Raw genomic sequence first — 18,619 nt, 5'->3', positions numbered from 1 at the left:
AATTTGCTGGATCGCCTCCAAGCATCGCTCCCAGACTTGCCGGACCTTTGGGCACGACCACCACATATGGAAAAAGGAGCCCGGTTGGGAGCATCCCCTCCAGGAAGTGGCACTCAGTCGCGGATTCATGTGATGAAGTCTAAGGGGGTCAAAGTACCAGCGCAGCATGAGCTTATATGCGCATTCCTTATTGGTAATGCAGGTCGAGGCGGAGTGGGTGCGTGTCCATATGTCCACCCAGGTCTGGTCATCAATCGGGTGGCCCAGATCCGCCTCCCATTGGGCCATGCACCGAGTTTTGGAGATTAAGAAGTCTCTTAGGAAGCGTCTGTACAGTGAGGAGATCCTGCCCCGGGTTGGGAGATCTTTAAGCATTAGTTCTAAGGCGGTGAGCTGCCGCGTGGCCGCCTGGAGGGTCTGAGGCTGTGAGCACCATTGGCGGAGCTGGCAATAGGTAAACCTATCCTCTTCCTGGAGCCGGAACTCGGCCTTGCATTGTTCAAAGGTGCGGGGGGTGTTCCCCACATATAGTTGCTCCAGGGTTTCCAGGCCGCCTGCTATCCAGTTCCGGAAGTTGCGCGGATGCATCCCTGGCGTAAAGTTCGGGTTGAGGAAGACCGGGGAGAGGGGGCTTTGGCCTCTGGGGATTCCCTTCTGTTTCAGGGCCCAGTCCTAGGAGATTAGGGTATGCTTGGTGGTCAGTAGGAGGTTGGCCCAGTGCTCTCTCCGGGCGAGCTGAATGTGCGGGAGGAATCTAAGGGGGAGTGGTAGCTGCGCTTGCTCCAGTTCTACCCATCTAGGCCTGAATGTGAGCCAACTGTGCTGCTGCCCTATAGGCCCGCAGGTCGGGGACCCCTATTCCCCCCAGCCTGGAGCTTCCAGTAAGCGTTTTAAGGGGAATTCTGGCTTTCTTGCCTTTCCATATAAACTTCGACATTTTCCTCTGGAGATCCTGGAGTGCTGCATTCGGGATCGCCACTGCGAGGGAGGAACACGCATAAAGGAACCTTGGGAGTAGATTCATCTTGGTGGCCGTGATCCGGCCCATCAGCGAGATTTCTTGGGTGGCCCAGCGTTTTAGATCCCCCTCCAGTTCCCGGAACAGGCTGGAAAAGTTGCCCTGGTAAGTGTCTCGCGGGGCCGCTGTGATGTGGACTCTCAAATAGGGAATAGAGCGTTTCTTCCAGGCGATTGGGCATAGCCTAGAGAGGGTTTCTCGCTCTTCGCGCTGGAGGCCGATGCCCAGGGCCACTGATTTGGCAAAGTTAACTACAAAGCCGGTGACCTTCCCAAAATTAGCCAATTCGCCCAGGGCCTGTTCTGCCGAAATGATGGGATCTGAGAGCGACAGAAGCATGTTGTCAGTGTTAGGCGCAATCTTGTGCTGCGACGACCCCACTTGGGGGCCTCTAATGAGCTTGTTCTGCCTGATTCTCTGGGCGAAGGGTTCCATATTCAGTGCAAAGAGAAGGGGTCAAAGGGGGCAGCCCTGCCTTGTCCCGCAGGTCATGGAGATTGGAGCAGATAGGGCACCATTGATCCTCAGGAGGGTTTTGGGTGATTTTTAGTTGGCCATTATCATGGCTCGGATGGTTGGGCCAAAACCAAAGGCCTCCAAGGTGAGCTCCATAAATGTCCAGTCGACTCTGTCAAAAGCTTTAGTGGCATCCAGGGCCATCAATGCCAGGCCCTGGGAGCTCCGGTGGGCTATCTCGACCAAGTTCAGGGTACGCCTGATGTTGTCCCCCGCTGCTCTGTTCTGGATGAAGCCCGTTTGGTCCGGGTGGATTATGGTCGGGAGGACGTGCGATAGGCGATTGGCCAGGATCTTCGAGTAGAGGTTGGCATCTATGTTCATCAGGGCGATTGGTCTGTACGAGGCTGGGTCTCTCGGGTCTTTTCCCGGCTTGGAGAGGAGAATTGTCGTAGATTCCTGCATGGATGGGGTCACCGTGCCTGTTTCCTTGAACGAGTTGAAGAGCGACACCATGGTGGGGATTAAGTGGGGTTGGAAGATCTTGTAAAATCTTGGCCCGAGCCTTCAGAGACTTGATAGCTTCATCGACCTCCTCGGCGGTGATTGGGGCCTCTAGGCTCTCTCTCGTTGCGGCGGGCAGCTGAGGCAGGGCCGCTCCCCGCAGGTACTCCCACTGTGCAGCCCGGTCTCGTTGGGGGGGGGCGGTCATTACTTGGGCGATGTGATCCGTGGCCAGCTGCTGTTTCTCCTGTTCAGAGTAGTGCATTCTTCCCTGTGGGTCGCGTAGTCCTGTGATCGTATTGGAGCGCCTTGCTTTAGCTAGTTTGGCTACGAGGAATTTGTTGGCTTTATTGTTTCTGGCGTAGTACAGTTGTCGGGTCTTGGCCATTAGTTGCGCGGTATGTTCCGCGTAGTGGGCTTCAAGTTTTTTGCTAGCCGTGCGGATTGCCCGCTGCGTTTTGGGAGACGACCCCTTCTTCTTCTGCGTCTCTTCTGCCTCGTGCAATTCGTCTTCGAGGGCCAGTCGGGTTTGTCGGCGGTTATGATGAAAGGCCGCCCCTTGCGCTATCAGGGCCCCCCTGATCACAGCCTTCATGGCATCCCAATTGTTGGCGGGGGAGGTGTCCGTGACTGGGTTTTCCACCAGGAAGTTTTTGATAGTGGATGTGATTCTGTCCCTGACCAGCATGTCGTTAAGGATCGGGTCGTAGAGTGACCATCTGCGTGCGGGGACAGCTCCGGGGTTTTGGGTTCGAACTTCCATGATTATTGGTGCGTGGTCTGATAGAATTCTCAGGCCGATGGAGACCTCGTTAGCATATGCGAGAGTCTGGGGCGAGGTTAAGAGAAGGTCGATCCTCGAGAACGTACGGTGAGACCTCATTAGCATATGCGAGAGTCTGGGGCGAGGTTAAGAGAAGGTCGATCCTCGAGAACGTACGGTGAACGTGGGAGAAGAAGGAAAAATCTCTTTCAGTCGGGTGGAGCACCCGCCATGCATCTATCACGTCTAGAGTTCTGAATGGACGCAGAAGGCTGAGGGCCAGTGTAAAATTTCCCGTAGTAGGGGGATGGGATTTGTCTTTGGTGGGATCTGGAACCCCATTGAAATCTCCCCCCAACACTGTTTGGCCCTTTGTAAACCCCGTGAGGGAGGCGCCCAGAGCATTGTAGAAGTCTGCTTGGCCCGTGTTGGGGTCATAGGCCGAGATAAAGGTGAAGAGGTCTCCCATCAGGATGCATTTGACCGCGACGAAGCGGCCTTCCGGGCATGAAATTGAGTCCAAGATCTGCAGGTTTAAGTCTTTCCTAAAGAGAATTGCTGTGCCCCCCCTCTTGGTTCCCCCTGAGGCGAAGAATTGGTGAGGGAATAGACGTAAGCGGAGGCGCCCAAAGTCCGCCGGGAGGAGGTGGGTCTCCTGGAGCAAGGCCACTCCGGCCGCATCGTCTTGTAGCTTTTGTAGAATTGACTTGGGTTTCGGAGGGGTATCCAGCCCGTTGACATTTAGGGAGAGGCATCGTAACGTCTGATGCTCAGGAGCCTATGTCCCCTCCGGGGAGTGGGCCGGCGGTAGGGGGGCGGGGGTCAGGCTAACACTCATCGCCATAGGTGAGGGCCAAAAGTGGGTTGTCTTGCTCTTGGGGTTTTAACAAGGGCCCCCAACGGGGGGCCAATTTTGTAACTGGCGGGGTAGGCAGCATTGTGTGTGCCGCCGGGCCCCTGGCCAACAGGGCCAATCGAGTCAATCGAATAACTTGGGTTTCCAAGGACATGGAGATGGTACGAACCTTGGAATGGGCATGAACCGTGGGTGTGGCCCGCCGTGTTGAGAAGCGGGGTTGGCGGCTAAATCGGGCATGTTGAGTTGGCGATACAGACGTTGGGCGCCTGGAGCATGGGGACTTTCCTAGGTCCTGTGGGGGATTCCCGGGCGGTGTCTATCGCCTTTTGTTGCTGCGGGCGGCTCTGGCCGTGAGGCTGCTGGGGCATCCGGGGTCTCGCCCGGGTCCGAACTCGCTGAGGCGGTTTCCTCAGGGCTGGTCGGGCACATGATCTTGCTGGCGTCTTCCAGGTGGCTAATCCTTCGTAGAGTGCCATTATACGAGAATTGCAAGGCTGTCGGGAAGAGCCACCTGTATCGAACCTCTCGCTCTTGGAGGAAGGTAGCCAGGGGTCGGAGAGCTTTTCTCCTCTGGAGAGTTAGGAGCGAGAGGTCTTGATAGATCTGGAGCGGGTCTCCCTGGAAGGAGATCTCATCCCGGGAGCGCCTGACGGCTGAGATGGCCTCTTTCGTTGAGAAGAAGTGGACCCTGGTGATAACATCCGGGGAGGGGTCCGGGGCACCCCCCTGATGTGGGCGCAGCCTGTGGGTGCGGTCAAGGAGTAGAAGGGATTTGTCCATATCTGGAAGAAGGGCTTGGAAGAAGTCCCCTACATATTTCGCTAGCTTTTTGTCCGGGACTGAGGTTGGGATTCCCCGGATTCGGAGGTTGTTGTGGCGGGCCCTATTTTCCAAGTCTTCCTGTTTATACTCCAAGATTTCGCACTTGTCCTGCAGGGCTCTTACTGCTTGTTGGATCTCCACCAGCTTGGATGCCTGGTCCTGGGAACGGTCTTCAATCTCCCCCAGCCTCTGCTCCACCTCCGTTACTCTGTGGTCGGTTTTCTCCATTTTGTAGGAGAGTTCAGACATGCAGGACCTAAATTCAGCTTTAATATCCGCCATAAAAGCTAGCAAGTCCTTTCTGGTGGCCGTGGGTCCCCTCCCTCTTGGAGGGACTGTGCCGAGGGGCCTGGGAGGTCAGGTTTATTTCCTTTATCTGAAGCAGTCAGCATAGTGGCTATGTTCCCGTGTTTGCCAGCTTTTGGTTGCTTAGACATGATGGTTGGGCTCGGGGATGTCGATGAGGTGTGGAGGCCTCTAGGAGCGCCTCCACCCAGGAGCCTCCCAAGGTTCCGGGGCGAGGGGTCCGAGGACTGCTAGTGCGGCACCTCCGGGGAAGAGGAATCAGGCTTGGGTGGTGTGGTGGGCCGGGGCGCCCCAGGAATGAGAGGGTTGGGGGACAAGATATCCCCAGATTGGGGGCGGGCCTGGATGTGGACTGCAGGCTCCTCCGCCTGAACACAGGTCCTCTCAAGGGTCCGGCAGATCAAAATGCAGCAAGTGTGATGTGGTGACCAGGGCCCGTTGGATTATTGGAGTAGATTGCTGGTAAAGGGTAGGATGGGGCCTTCGTGTGGCAGCTGAGTCCAGGGAGAGGCAAGGCCTCCGCTCCGCTATCCGGGGAGAGCAAGATCAGTTGGCAGCGCACCCCAGGAGGCGGAGGGGGCGTGCCACGTGGATCAGCGGGCCCCCTCCGGGCAGGAGCCGGTGATATTGAGGGTCCGGGGAGCAGGTATTGCCAGGTGAGGCTGGGATGTCCCCTGCGCGGCAGCACCGGCCCAGCCAGGCCCCAGCTTTATGACTGCAGCGGGGGGAGGCAGGGCCCCTGTAGTGTCGCCTGGGAGTAGGAGCTGGATGATCCCCACTTGAGTCTGGGGAGAGAAGAGGGTGATTGATCAAGCTGACAGAAGCCCACCAGGGCCGCCCGGGTGGGCCGGGGGGGTGGCCAAGGTGCACGCCTCACTACCACCTAGCCAGGAGAGTCACAGCTCTCACCTGTAGGCGCCGGAAGCTCCACGTCCTCTTTGCCGCTGCCGGAGCCTCCTCTCATCCCGAAGTCTTGTTGCGAGGCGGCAACGGCCGCCTCCGAAGGTCCGCTCCCCGCAATGCTGGTGTTGGGTCCGGCGTTAGGGCTCCTCCTCCACGGCCCGGGCGCCCGCCGTCAGTGCACCCCCGGCCCGCCCAGGACATGCCGCACACAGCCGGTCACACGAGGTCCGCAGGGGGGCTAACAGGGTCTCTCGTGTCGGCTCCAGGGATTCCCCTCCCCCGTCGAGAGTGCGTCCGCCATCTTGGACGCCAGGATCGGGCTTGGGTTCGCCGCCTCAAGGTGGATTACCCGGCCCAGCGGGGGTGTTAGGCCCCGAAAGTCAAGCTGCAGGCGCCCAGGGTGTTCCAACAGCACCAGGAGTCGGGATGGCCCCGCTTGAAAAACTAAAGCCGCATATTGCACCAAACACGGCGGGCCTCGCACGGGTGGCTTCAAAAGAGCAGCCGCAAGGTGGCGCTCCAAGCCACGCCCCAATTAGAGGATTTCTATATTAAATGCATCTTGTTAGTTTCACAGTATGTAACAGACAGAAACATCCTCCATTTAAGTCATTAAGACTGTAAAGGAAATCCTACCAAACGTTAAATAGGGACAGCTAACAAACTGCTGTCAGGGTCCAGACCATCTGGATGGTTTCCGAATGTCTCTCCTTCCTGCTGTGCAAGGCATTTTCTTGTTCTTCTCATGTGCCCACAATTCTTCAGTACTGTATCCAGTTGAGTGTCTCCTTTTTTATCACCTCTTCAGGGATCTGTAGACCCCGGGAGAGCAAGGCTTTATTCCAAAGATGTAAAGCATGTTTGGTGTTTGTTCCAATCAAACTGTAGCCGTGTAGGGAATGTCCATCAAAGTGTGTTTTCTTTCTTTAGTTTTTTGCTCGATGATCGGTTTCATAACCATTACTTTCACGATGGTGGCTTTGGTAATTACGTGGTAGAGTTGAATTTGAGAACTGTGAAAATAAATAGGACCCTGTTGACAAGCCATTTTAAGTAGTTTCTCCTTGAAGTGGGGGTTGGGAGTGGGGTTTGGAAAAAATATCTCTTGGTCGATTTACATTTCCCTGACCCGGCAGTCCACCTCTATGTGCTCTGTCTAATATCATGCTATTTGAGGCTATTTGGGCCTTCCTCCAGTAACATAATCAAGAGATCCTGAAGAATGGGACCCAGGTCTTCACCTGCTCCACCTTCTTTCAAGAATTTCAATGTGATGTTTCCTCTTTCTTCGAGGCCCATTCTCTAAGTCTTCACACTTAAGAGAAAGATTTGTTGACATCAGCTGGAGAGCAAGCATGTCATCCAACACTTTAGGCACAAGTTGTGTTTCCAAGCTCCTGCTCAGCGGCATTGACACTGACTCCTAGAGAAGCAATGTCCTTCTTGGAGTCCACTGGGGTCTTTATTACTTGTTTTTTTTAAACTGGACATTTCCTGAATGAGTGAGTCTTGTGGTGATCGCAAGCAGTGCATTAAGTCTTCCTTTGTGAAGGAGCTGGGAGTTGAAGGAGATTCTTTGCATCTAGTGGCCTATGTCTTTTTGTCTGATAAAATGCACTGATAGTAAAGATTGTATATATTGATCTAAGGCAACTATTGTTATTTTTTGTAATGCATTATTAATAGGGAAGAATTCCCTTCCGAATTAGAGGGACCCAGGCACTGCGCTCAATTCACCAGCTTACTGCTAATCATACGTTCACCATAAAAGTCTCCCTGGCTAACTGATCCATGAACCGTGGTTAATACCTGCACTGGTACGGGTTTATTCCAAATCTTTGCATGAGAGGAACAAATAAGGGCGGCTATTTTTTCTTGGTTAAACCATCATTTTGGCATAATATTGAAATGAGACTTCTTTCCATACATTCAGAAGACCATTGTGACTAGCAATGCACAGATGAAATGCAGATCTTATGTACAACAATCTTCTTAGAGGACATATTGCACCTTGACTGTATGCTGCACCTCGCCCTCTAATTTTCAGCTCCTGCTATTGAAGTCTGACGCTCTGCAGAGATCCAAGGTGCGCTTCCACATTTCTGTGCTGCACGACTGTTCCTATACTCCCTGAGTCCTGGCCAAGCAAACCATAGTTACTTTGGCCGGATCAGGGGTTCACCACTGTACACTTGCTTCAGAGTAGGGGTACGGGGCAGGAGAAGGTCAGATCCCTGCACGCGGCACTCAGCAGTAACCGAGATCAGTGAGGTATGTTTAAATCTATGAAGCTGGCACCATGGTATGTCCGCACAGCGTCAACCCGCAGCTTTTCTCAGTCAGTTAGATAAAATGATGACGTGCCTCACATCGGAACACAGTGTGATCATTCCGGTTGGTTTCTGGAAATAGAATTGGAGTATTAGATGGTGAGATTCTGGATTGTAGTGCAGGAGATCCGAGCTTTCATTCCTAACCGTTCACCATCTTCGCTGAACCCATCTTTCTCGCGATTATTTTAGATACATGTTACCCACTATCCTATGAGAGATGTAGGACCTATAATCCTCAGTAATGTGCCGTTCAAATAGAATTGGATCTTGCCAAGGATGAGGACATTGCCCAATGTGGGCATTCTATTCCCAGCATGCTGCCCTCTGTACTCGTCTGAGTGTGGGGCCAGTGATTATGATTATGATTATGATTGGTCATTTATAACACGCTTTACTCACCTGAGTGTGGGGACAGTGGTGATGAAAGATGCATATCATGACATTGTTATAGGTTTGATTCAGATCAGCGTCCCTTTTTTTTGTAGGTTCCCTGTTACAGGCTCTTCTGAGGGCGACCGTTGTGGAACGGTGAAAAACAACTTCCTTGAATCTACCCCTTGCCGCAATCAACGATGGTGGATCTGCCAGAAGGATGCCTGGAGCATGCTGTAGATGTGGTATAACCAAAACTGGCAGCAACATCACTCCAACATGTTTTTTTGTTAATTATGTTAAGAAACAGGGAACAGGTGGGAATCTTTGTCCTGTCAGAAAAACCCAGATACATGTATGTAGGAACCCTGAGTTAGGTAATTTACTGCACACTTTATATATGCTTGGAAGAAACATTCGGAAGTTGTTACCTGACTGTTTCTTGTTATGTTCTAACATACAAAAAAAATGTTACTTTTATGCAATGAAAACTATGAACCAAAACTCAACAAATGACTTGAACCAACATTAAAACATTGTTTTAATTTTAAGACATTTCTTGTAGTACACAACTGAATGATTCGTTTTTTTAATTCAGATTTATTTTCCTTTTTAAATCCATTTTCTTTCCCTTATTTTTGTAATTTAAAGTGCTATTGCGTAGCTTCCATCTTCCATTGTGGCAGCCTTGCTGCATGTGGCCCTTTAAAAAAGGGGTGTGATGAAGTGTCCTTCTACTGTCTAACCCTAAGAGTTAGGTATGTGTTGAACACAGGAGCTGGGTATTACCATCGGCTACTTCATGCAGGACTCATGGGTGGTGTGAGGAAGATCGCCTGGTCCATGCCACCCTCTCCCAAGTGTGTGGCAGGGACTTGTCACATTGTGCCAACAACTAGAGTATCCTCTTTAAGAAACCCGGAGAAAGGTCACTGAATTCTGGGGGAGCAGTGAGACTTCAGAGTCGCGAGAAGGACATTAGCAGATATACACTCTCTTGTTTAAGTGTGTGTGCTCTCTGCACAGACACACCTGCTCTCGAGAGCTGGGACTCTCATACACAGGAACAGAATGGAGTGCACAGCTCTGTTCTTCTGAGTACCCTGCACGCATGTGCCAGAATCATCTTCAAGGTAGCACTGGCCCCAGATATTGGCTCACTTCACACAGCTTCATAGGGAGGTGGGGGAACCTACAGAAAAAGCTCAATCCTTTCTCCAAATTCCAACCTCACAATCCAGGCAGTGAAACTGTTGTTGGACACACCTGATAGAGATTGCATACAGGTGGCCCTGAAGAGAAGACCCAGGTCCCAATAATAGAGACCGTGTTTGGCAGACAATGGTGGGAACCAAATATTGAGGTGCAAAGAAGGAGCCTGGCCAAACAGTGGTGTATCCAGACCTTTTTGACTGGGTTGGCCCAAGTGGGGCACTGACTTATGCAGAGGTGGCATGAAGTAGGAGCATGCGCGCGCGCACACACACACACACCTGGGGTGGCCAATTAGATTCCAGGGGTAGCACGTGCCACCCCAGGCCACTCCCTGTACATGATTATGTGGCCAAGGAGCGAAAAAGGAGACACTGCTTTGGGAGAGGCTGAGGAAAACAAAAGAAGGTGAGTAGGTTTAAGGAAGAGGAAGGAACTTAGAGGAGAGTTTGAAGAGTGGCTTGTTAAGAGAGGAGGCAGACAACAACAGAATTCTGAGATGGGGCCGCAAAGGAATAGCAGGAAGTGCTAAAACATTTGAGGAAGGAAGTGGTAATAGCCTGGGAGGAGGTGGCAAAAGATGTAGAGGAGCGGGGAGTGAGACATCCAGAGAAGGAGGTGCTGAGAGAGTAGGTGAGAGAACAGGAGGAGGTAGAGAAGCTAGAGGAGGAGGTGGTGAAAGAGAATGAGGAGGGAGAGCTGAAAATGCATAGGACGTCGTAGCAGAACTCTTAGAAGGAAGAGATGACACAGAGTGTTGCCTGGACAGGCAAAGTCCGAAAGGGAATGTACTGCAGATTCAACCTACATGTGGGGAACCAGTGAGGATGGGAGGTGATATGAGCAAATGGCAAAGTGATAAAGCGGTGATAGAAGTTCAGAGTAAGGAGTGAGGCACTAGAGACAAAAAAAGGAGAGTAGAGGTCCCAAGTTACAGGAATGTTATGAGGTGAGAAGAAGGCAGACAGAGGGAAAGGTTAGGTGCTGGCCAGAACCTCCCCACGCCCCCAGGTTAGAGATAGAAGTAATTCACTCTAAAACCACAATCAACCAGTCATAGACCTTAAGTACTGCACGTGTTGACTTTTAGCCTCATTTTTGTAGTCACCGACATTTGTGTGTTGGCGACAGGTGACCCCTGGAAGAGGACCAGAAGGAGAATCTGAAGGGGGAGGAGAAACCAGACATTGGATATTGTGGCAAGATGTGCAAGCGGCACTCGCCCACCCCAAATTGTGAGTGGCAGAAAACCACCAAAAAATGCCAGAGTGGGGGCCCAGCTGTTTTACACTGTTGAATGCAGGAACTCCCTTTTGTTTGCTTTACTCATTTGAACCCAAGGAAAAGCCATTATGTCATTTTTGTTCTGAGTTACCAGCCATTGTAGTGTTGTTTATAATAAACCTCATTGAAACTCAGCTTCGTGATGGGGTAGGTATTGTAAGGAATGTAATTTCACCAAAATGCCAGTGCTCGTGGAAGTGACATCACACAACCCTTGATCTCTGATGACATCACAGGAAGTAATGTCATTTGACCCCACCCGGAAGTGGCATCACAGGAAGCTATGGAACACGACCTTTCACCCCTTGACCAAACAGGAAGTGGCATCACATAACATCGTTCCTAAGTACACTACGAAAAATATGGTTACAGTATCACTGCAATGTGATATACATTTTATACAAGAATGGATCACCATATGTATGGTTAATATCAGTCTGTATAGGCCCATATTACCAAATTACTGTGAATGTAAGCAGACGTCCAAGGTCAAATGATAATGAAGTGTTATTATATAGCACTTACGCTTAAGAGCTTTAGATAGAATAAATATACATACAATATGACCCAACCAGTTTGGTACTCATTTATCGACCTCGGAAGATTGAAAGGCTGAGTTGGCCTTGCCGGGATTCGAACCTGCAACCTGCAGATCACACACACACATCATAGCAGCAAGCGCGCAAACCCACCGAGTTTTTTTACCCGCTGCAGCTATCTTACCAGCTATAGTAAAATGAGCAATTGCATGTCGGAATGTTCTCAAAGTCAGAAAGCAAATTACACTCTGTAGTGGATACCATTAAACTGGTAACTGAGATGTAACAGCAGGCCAGTTCATCTGCAGGTCTGGTGCAGAGTTGGCCACATGTCAAGCCTGCGTGGATCGACTTTTCAGCCTTCAGAAGTTGGCAAAATACATACCATTGGGAGGGTTCATTATACTGTATTAAAGAATTTAGAGTAGCGTGGGAAATGCAACGCACTTGCACTGCACGGCATCCCATACTCTGGGCACTCCATACCTGATACATGCAAATGAACATCCTGAACAGCATGCCAGAGATATATTAAAGATAGACACATTACAACAAAGCATTAATTGTGGCACCATGAAATCAAGGGCCACTTCATGTGCTATGGTCAAACATTTCTACACTGTACACAAGCTTTTAGGCACAAGGATTTTGCCAAGTGACAGAGGACACAGAGATGGAATGTCTTGTGATGATCGTAACAGTGACTACGGCAGAAAAAAGCATGCTATAACTGCACCTTTGCGAAAAGCAAAATATATAGTCCACAATGGATGATTATTATACTCTAAATTCTTTTTGGAAGTCTTTGGGCCTCATTACAGGTATAGAGGTAACCATGCTGCTTTTTTGCGGCATGGCTACCCCCATACCCGGTACCAGGTCCGGGTTCCCTGAATGGGGAAATACCGGGCCATTCCGACCTTGGAGGGCCCGGTATTTCCCCATTCAGGGAACCCGGACCCGGTACATCCACATTCCCATTTCAGCCCCCATAGGGCTCAATGGAAATGGGGATGATGCTAACAACGGGCCTGTTAATGACGGACCCGTTGTTAGCATCCGGAGCTGCTTGCGGGACCCGCTAAAGACGCCTGGTTTTACCAATTATTGTATAGAATTCCAGAAAGACAAATTATTTGTTATTCCTATACTTTCTGATTGAGGGTCACTGCTCAAAGTGTTACACTTGCGGAACCCCCTGTTTTTTTTAAAGAGTCCTGAACAAGAAAGACATCCACTCCAGAAACGAAGAGCCACATGGCGGTGGCCACAGCCAAGAAGCTTCCATTTGTAATATATATTACATTTTTTTAGGGGTATCAAGGGATACCGCAGGTGTAGCAAGGACACACGAGGACACTTTCGCACGAGATTGAACAAGGAAGGCTGGGATTTAACCCGTGACTAAACATCAAAGACAGAAAGGGCCTCATTACGACCCTGGCGGAACGGGTTAAACGGCGCGTAAAAGGGGACGCGCCGTTCAACCCGTTCCGCCACATTACGAGGTCCCCTCGCGGGACACGGTAAGCACGCCTGGGAAAACCAGGCGTGCTTACCGGGTCTCGCGAGGGGAAGAGGGAGCAAACAACGGGCCATCTCGTAATGGCCCGTTGTTTGCTCCCTCTCCCATTCCCATTTCAGCCCTATGGGGCCTGAAATGGGAATGGGGAAGGACCGCGTCTGGGTCCTTGAGGGAGGAATTACCGGGCCATCCGAACTCGGAAAGGCCCGGTAAGTCCTCATTCCGAGGACCCAGACACGGACGAGATTTTGGCGGCAGCCATCCCGCCAATAGCGGCATGGCTACCGGCCGCACTCGTAATGAGGGCCAAAGAATTTAAATGCGGACAAGTACCATTGGCCCTGATTTGAGAAAGACACCAATACTGTCGAAACACGTTTAATCACAAAGGGCACTGTCACTTTTGAAAAAAACAGAAAAATTAAAACCAAAAAATCACATTGGAAAACTGAGAAAAGGGTCATCTGTCTTTTTTCTCGGACAACGAGGGCGCATGGGCAACATGTCAATGTAACTAGATGAAATTGTTTTTCAATTAAACGGAGTCGAGGAACCAGATACTCCGTTGTTACTTTTCTAAGCGATCATGAATAGGGAAATTATCAAACATACATAAGGGCGCAGAGGTCCAATCTAAGGAAAATCCGCTCAAAAGGTTACTCAATATCGTTCAAGTAGCAAGGAAGACCTCAGGGGTCAGAGCCCAAATGATGTGGTGTTTTGAAGTAAGCTCTGTTAATCGGACCATTCCAAGGCATGATCTATTCAACCCACTGCTCTTATGTGCTGTTGGAATCCTTTTTCCATGTTTCATCCTTTCCGCCGGCCTCTCACCATGGTCCACCTCGTGGTCCTCGGCAAGGTTATCTGCAGCCATAATTTTGGTACATCTGGAGAATTGTTCCCTTTTCTGTCAAGGTTGCATACCCCTGATTGCTTGCTAAGTCTGTCAATGAGGTGGAAGGTCTTCAGCCCACCATGAGTTTATCTTCTGTGGGGGAGAATGAGGGGCTTTGAGTCCAAGCTTCTGCACCCCATGGATTCTGTTGACTTTTCCTAAAGTGGGCAAGTGAAAGCCCCGCAAACTGATGCAGTATATGAACCTGAGATTGGAATGTTGCTAATGGAACAGTCAGCTCACGGTGAACATATCCTCTTGTCGTGCTCGCAGGACCATCGCTATTCTGTAGAACAGTTGTTCTGTCCTGGAATGTGATTTCTAGTAGGGACAGAAAATACCATTCCTTATGAGGTTCTAGGCAGTCGGTCATGAGACTAAGTTTTAGTCGGACACTTAGCTTTGTACTTTTAATCCACTTTACAGCTCTCTCAAATGGCAATGGCAAGTGTGTCTTGTGTTTGTGCATTGTTGATATATTCCTGCCCCTTTGAAACTCTGTGATAGTTTGTGGGATAATTTGAAGGTTTTGCATCATAAGGAGACATAGCTCAGGGTTGCTTTATACTAAACGAGTGGCTTCTCTTTTTCCTCATCTTATATAACACCTTTGAAGCCAAACTCTACCAAATCAGGCAAGAAGTAGACTTGCAGAGAGACTAAATGGCAAGGATTTTTGTTTTTTTGACAAATAGGGAGAGATCCTTGTTGCAGTTAATGGGGTGTCTCTGTTAAGTGAGGTTCAAAAAGACTGGCACCTTGAGCGATTGTCAGCGGCAGAGACTAGAGGCTTCTGACAATGTTCAAGACCGGGTGTTTGCCAACTAGATTTCTCCTACAGGTTTCAGAGCATAGCGTTGGCCCTATACACCGATGGGGAATGGCGTGCCCGCCTAAGATGCTATAAGCTGCCTGGGAGACCTGCACCTTTTCCAGACTTGCACATATTTGGCATAGTTGTTCAAGGTCCTGGGTCTCATGAAATCCTGCCTCTGTGTAATACTCGTTGCCTTGCTTCACATGATGGCAAATCCCAATAGTCCCTTCTCATAATTCTGTGTTTTTTTAATCTTTGCACAAGTTGGGGATGGGAGGATTCTGGACGTAAGACTAAGGAGAGGTGTCCATCTGGGGGCAATTTAGCACCTAATTGTAATTGATCCACATATGAATGAGGCGCCCAGGCAAAAAGCAGGTGGAATGTTGTATCCATTCCCATGGCTTCAACTTTTTCTATTTAAGAACTTGACAGTCCTGTCAGCAAGTACCAAGTAGTCTAAGGTTCTAACAGGTTCTAACAAGTCGGTATTGGAAAAGGCCACAATGGACTAGAGTATGACTAAGTGACTAAGCTTCTTTCTCCAAAATAATGTCCACAGTAAACAAAGAGTCTTGTGAAACATTTGTAGTGGTACCGCTTTTAAGAACGCTACGTAAGTTCAGCAATCGCTGCTGAGATCTGTGTATCACTTACAGCCAAGTTGTGAATCCCTGCTGGAATAAAAATGCCAAAAAGGTTGGTATCAAGTGACATCCAAAAGGACCTATTTTCTAATATTGTTGGGAAATATATTTTGGTCCTTTATGTATGCATCAAAAGATTGATATAGAGAGAATTGTCCATACAAAGTATTGTACAATGTATAACTGCAGTATCGGGCTTGCAACTCAATTAATATCTTTGGTCTATTGTCCTTGTCCTCTGCATCCTTTTGACATGTCCACCTGCATAATGAGTTCAAAGATTGTGTTTCCTAATAAAACGTTAGATGTTTTTGTAAAAGATTTTAGCTTTTTGATTTGTTGACCAATAGCCGGTAAGTTAGGTTAGCGGGTTTAGGGCTCGCTGCTACAATTGGCTTGTGTTCTACAGGTGGCAGGTTCGAATCCTTGCAAGGCCAACTCAGCCTTTCATGCTGCGAGGTCGATGAATGAGAACCGCCTTCGGTTGGGCGATATTGTATCTAAATATGTTCTATTGCAAGTGCTTCGCTAAAGCGCCATATAGATAACACATCATTATCATTGATTTCTTTTTGTCCTGTTTTGAAGGTTGGAAATTGAAGTCTTTCATGTAAATGTTCTTTATGAGATGACTGTCAGAGAGTCATGTGAATATTAATGTAAGTGCACAACAGGGCTAACAAGTCTATATGTATCCTGTAATGTGAAGTTCAGTGTTCGACACAGAAGTTTGACACTTTATTTTCCGGAATGGGCTGAAAGAAACAGCCGTAAAGGTCTTAGCTGCTCAAGTGTCTGCGCTCACTCTTAATCTGATTTGTTCATTGACCTCTTTCCAGGAGCTATATATGCTTCTGATTGTTTTTTATATGCACACCCCACTGTGTCTGGGTGTTTGCTAAAAGGATGTCCACAACAGGCAGAGGAGAAGATAAAAATGTCTCAGTTGCCCCTTCAGTAGGCAGGCAGGCAAGGCTAGGCTGCAAAATAAGTGATACTGCATTTCACAGTTAGTTCTGCCTCATCCACTGCAGATGAAAACTTCTCATGTCATGACACTACTTCTAAAATTAGGTTCATGGTCATTCTTAAACACATCTGTATCTGGATATAGTACAGGCATGTGTGTGATATCCGTCATGTTTCTTCTTCCACGGTCATACCAGTGTATTCTGCACGTTCTCCAAAATGCCAAGTCCTGATACATAATAATAAAGACAATCAAGAAATGGTTTGGCAGACGTTTTCACAAAATGCATACTATGTGCAGGTTACAGACTAGTTAGTTTGCCAGCAAAATATGGAGTTCCATCTATCTGCACCTACCTCCAGATTGGCAGCTACAATGTTTGAACACACTTCCCAAATGTATTTGCCTTTTTTTTTTAAAACAATTTTTATTATTTTATTACAACCAAACTCAATGCAACAAACTTACAAAACACATCATAGCAATTCGATATTTCCTGTACGCTTCCGAGTCTGCTGCACCCCCCTCCCACCCGAGCCCACTCCAGTTGTCGCTCTGCACCTGTTCCCACTAGAGGGTTTCCTCTTTCTGTATCCTCCTCTGAGTTCTGGTGGGTTGACCAGTCCTGGGCGGGTCTGTATAGTGTGGCCACTAGATGCTTCCAGGCTGTCAGGGTTTCTGCCTCCTCCCCCCCCACTCCCTATTCCCACTTTCTTGTCATGCTGATGTTTCAGCTTCGGTCCATTTTAGTAGATCACTCCACCAGGCTTCTATTCTAGGTCTGTTGCATGCTTTCCATCCCATGGCTATTCTGCGCTTGGCAAGTATGTATCCCAAGTCCTTTTATTTACTCAGATGTTTTAGTTGGCGTGGCCTATGGAATCCTCCTAGCAGATATGCCCACGCTGATTCGACAATTAATTTTATCCCCTTCTCTTCTAGCCGGTGTGCTATTTCCTCCCAAAATTTCCCAATTTCCGGGCACGCCCAAAACATGTGTCATCCCTGTATTCTCTTCCCCACATTTTGGGCATGTTTGCCATTCTACATTCTTGAATTTGGCTATTCTTTGGGGAGTCATATATGCTCTATGGGTTATATATAACTGTATCTGCTGCAGCCTAACATTTCTAGATACTTTTTATGGTACCCTTGTGCCCGTTCCCACATCCCATCATTCATTGGTACCCCCACCTCTTCTTCCCAGTCCTGTCTCAATTGTGTCACCTCCTTCCCCACTTAGGTCATCAGAAGTTCATACAGCCTAGATATCTCGTGCCCTCCCTCTGCGATATCATATATCGTGTCTATGGTGGCATCAGGTTGCTCATCTTATGTTATCTCTGACCATGTTTCTTTAATCCACCGTACCATTCTGGTATATGTGATAAATTGCCCCTCATGCAGCCCTGTTTCTTCCACCAACTCCGCAAATGCCTTTATTTCCCCTTCCTGCCACATATCTCCCATTGTTGCAATTCCCACCGGTTCCCAGGGCTTCCTAATTGTCTTTATTAATTGTTCATCACTTCCCACCAGTACGACCAGCGGTATTTGTGGTGAACACGGTGTCGGGTTCTCCATGACCCGGCAAGCTTTTCGCCATATCTCCCATCCCAGCATCAGCATCTTTGAGCGCTCTTTTATCTCTGCTTTGGGAAGGCATATTATTTATTTTAGAAAGAACGGGGCACAATCTAGTCGCAGCAATCTCAAATCTGAGGTGTGGTCTTCGGACAGCCATTTAGCTACATATTGCAGTTGACTTGCTAAGTAATAAATCTCATAATTCGGCAGTTTTATTCCCCCTTTGTCGTGTGTATTCTGCAGCTTCCACAAAGCTATTCTATTCCTTGTCCCGTGCCATAAGAACCCCCTGCATATGCTCTGTAGCTTCATAAAGATTCACCTCGGTATCAAGCATGGTATATTACCGAAGCAATGTAATAGTCTCGGCAATGCCACCATCTTCAGCAGCGCTCCCCTTCCCATCATTGCCAGGGGGAGCTTGGACCAGAACCTCATGCTATTTTCCATTTTCTGTACCGCTTTCACGGTGTTGTTCTGATGTTCCACCGTATAATAGATGTCTATCCCCAGGTATCTAAACGTTTGTGGCTCCCATGGTATTTGCAAGACCGGTAATTGATTGTTTGGGACCCCTGCGTACCTCCCTAATGGGAATATGCACGATTTCCTGGGATTCACCGCTATACCCGACAGCGATGCAAAATATATTGGAGATTTTCTTCCGGGTATCGTAAGTACACAGCATGTCATCTGCGTATAGTGAGATTAGGTGCGGCTCCCCCTTTATTCCAATCCCTATTACCTCGTACTTCTGCCTCAGGTATATTGCCAGAGGCTCCAGTGCTAAAATATACAGCATCG

At 48.9% G+C, this 18,619-nt stretch overlaps 1 protein-coding gene across 2 annotated transcripts in view; it reads left to right on the top strand.

Annotated features, from left to right (window-relative positions):
- LOC138579503 (killer cell lectin-like receptor subfamily B member 1B allele C) overlaps window positions 1-8,887 on the top strand; it is a 357,677-nt gene extending 348,790 nt beyond the window's left edge. The window contains exon 6 of one of the 2 annotated variants that reach the window (XM_069649824.1): window positions 8,450-8,887. In XM_069649824.1, the coding sequence (XP_069505925.1) occupies window positions 8,450-8,576 (127 nt within the window). In that variant the 3' untranslated portion in view covers window positions 8,577-8,887. The remainder of the gene's footprint in view (window positions 1-8,449) is intronic. The other variant, XM_069649825.1, reaches the window with a different exon arrangement.
- Window positions 8,888-18,619: the final 9,732 nt, after the last annotated feature.

Source organism: Ambystoma mexicanum, chromosome 3p, assembly GCF_040938575.1.
Source record: "Ambystoma mexicanum isolate Mex_15411 chromosome 3p, UKY_AmexF1_1, whole genome shotgun sequence".
NCBI lineage: Eukaryota > Metazoa > Chordata > Amphibia > Caudata > Ambystomatidae > Ambystoma > Ambystoma mexicanum.
Note: the sequence above shows the minus strand (reverse complement) of the source record. Positions and strands in the feature narration are given on the sequence as shown.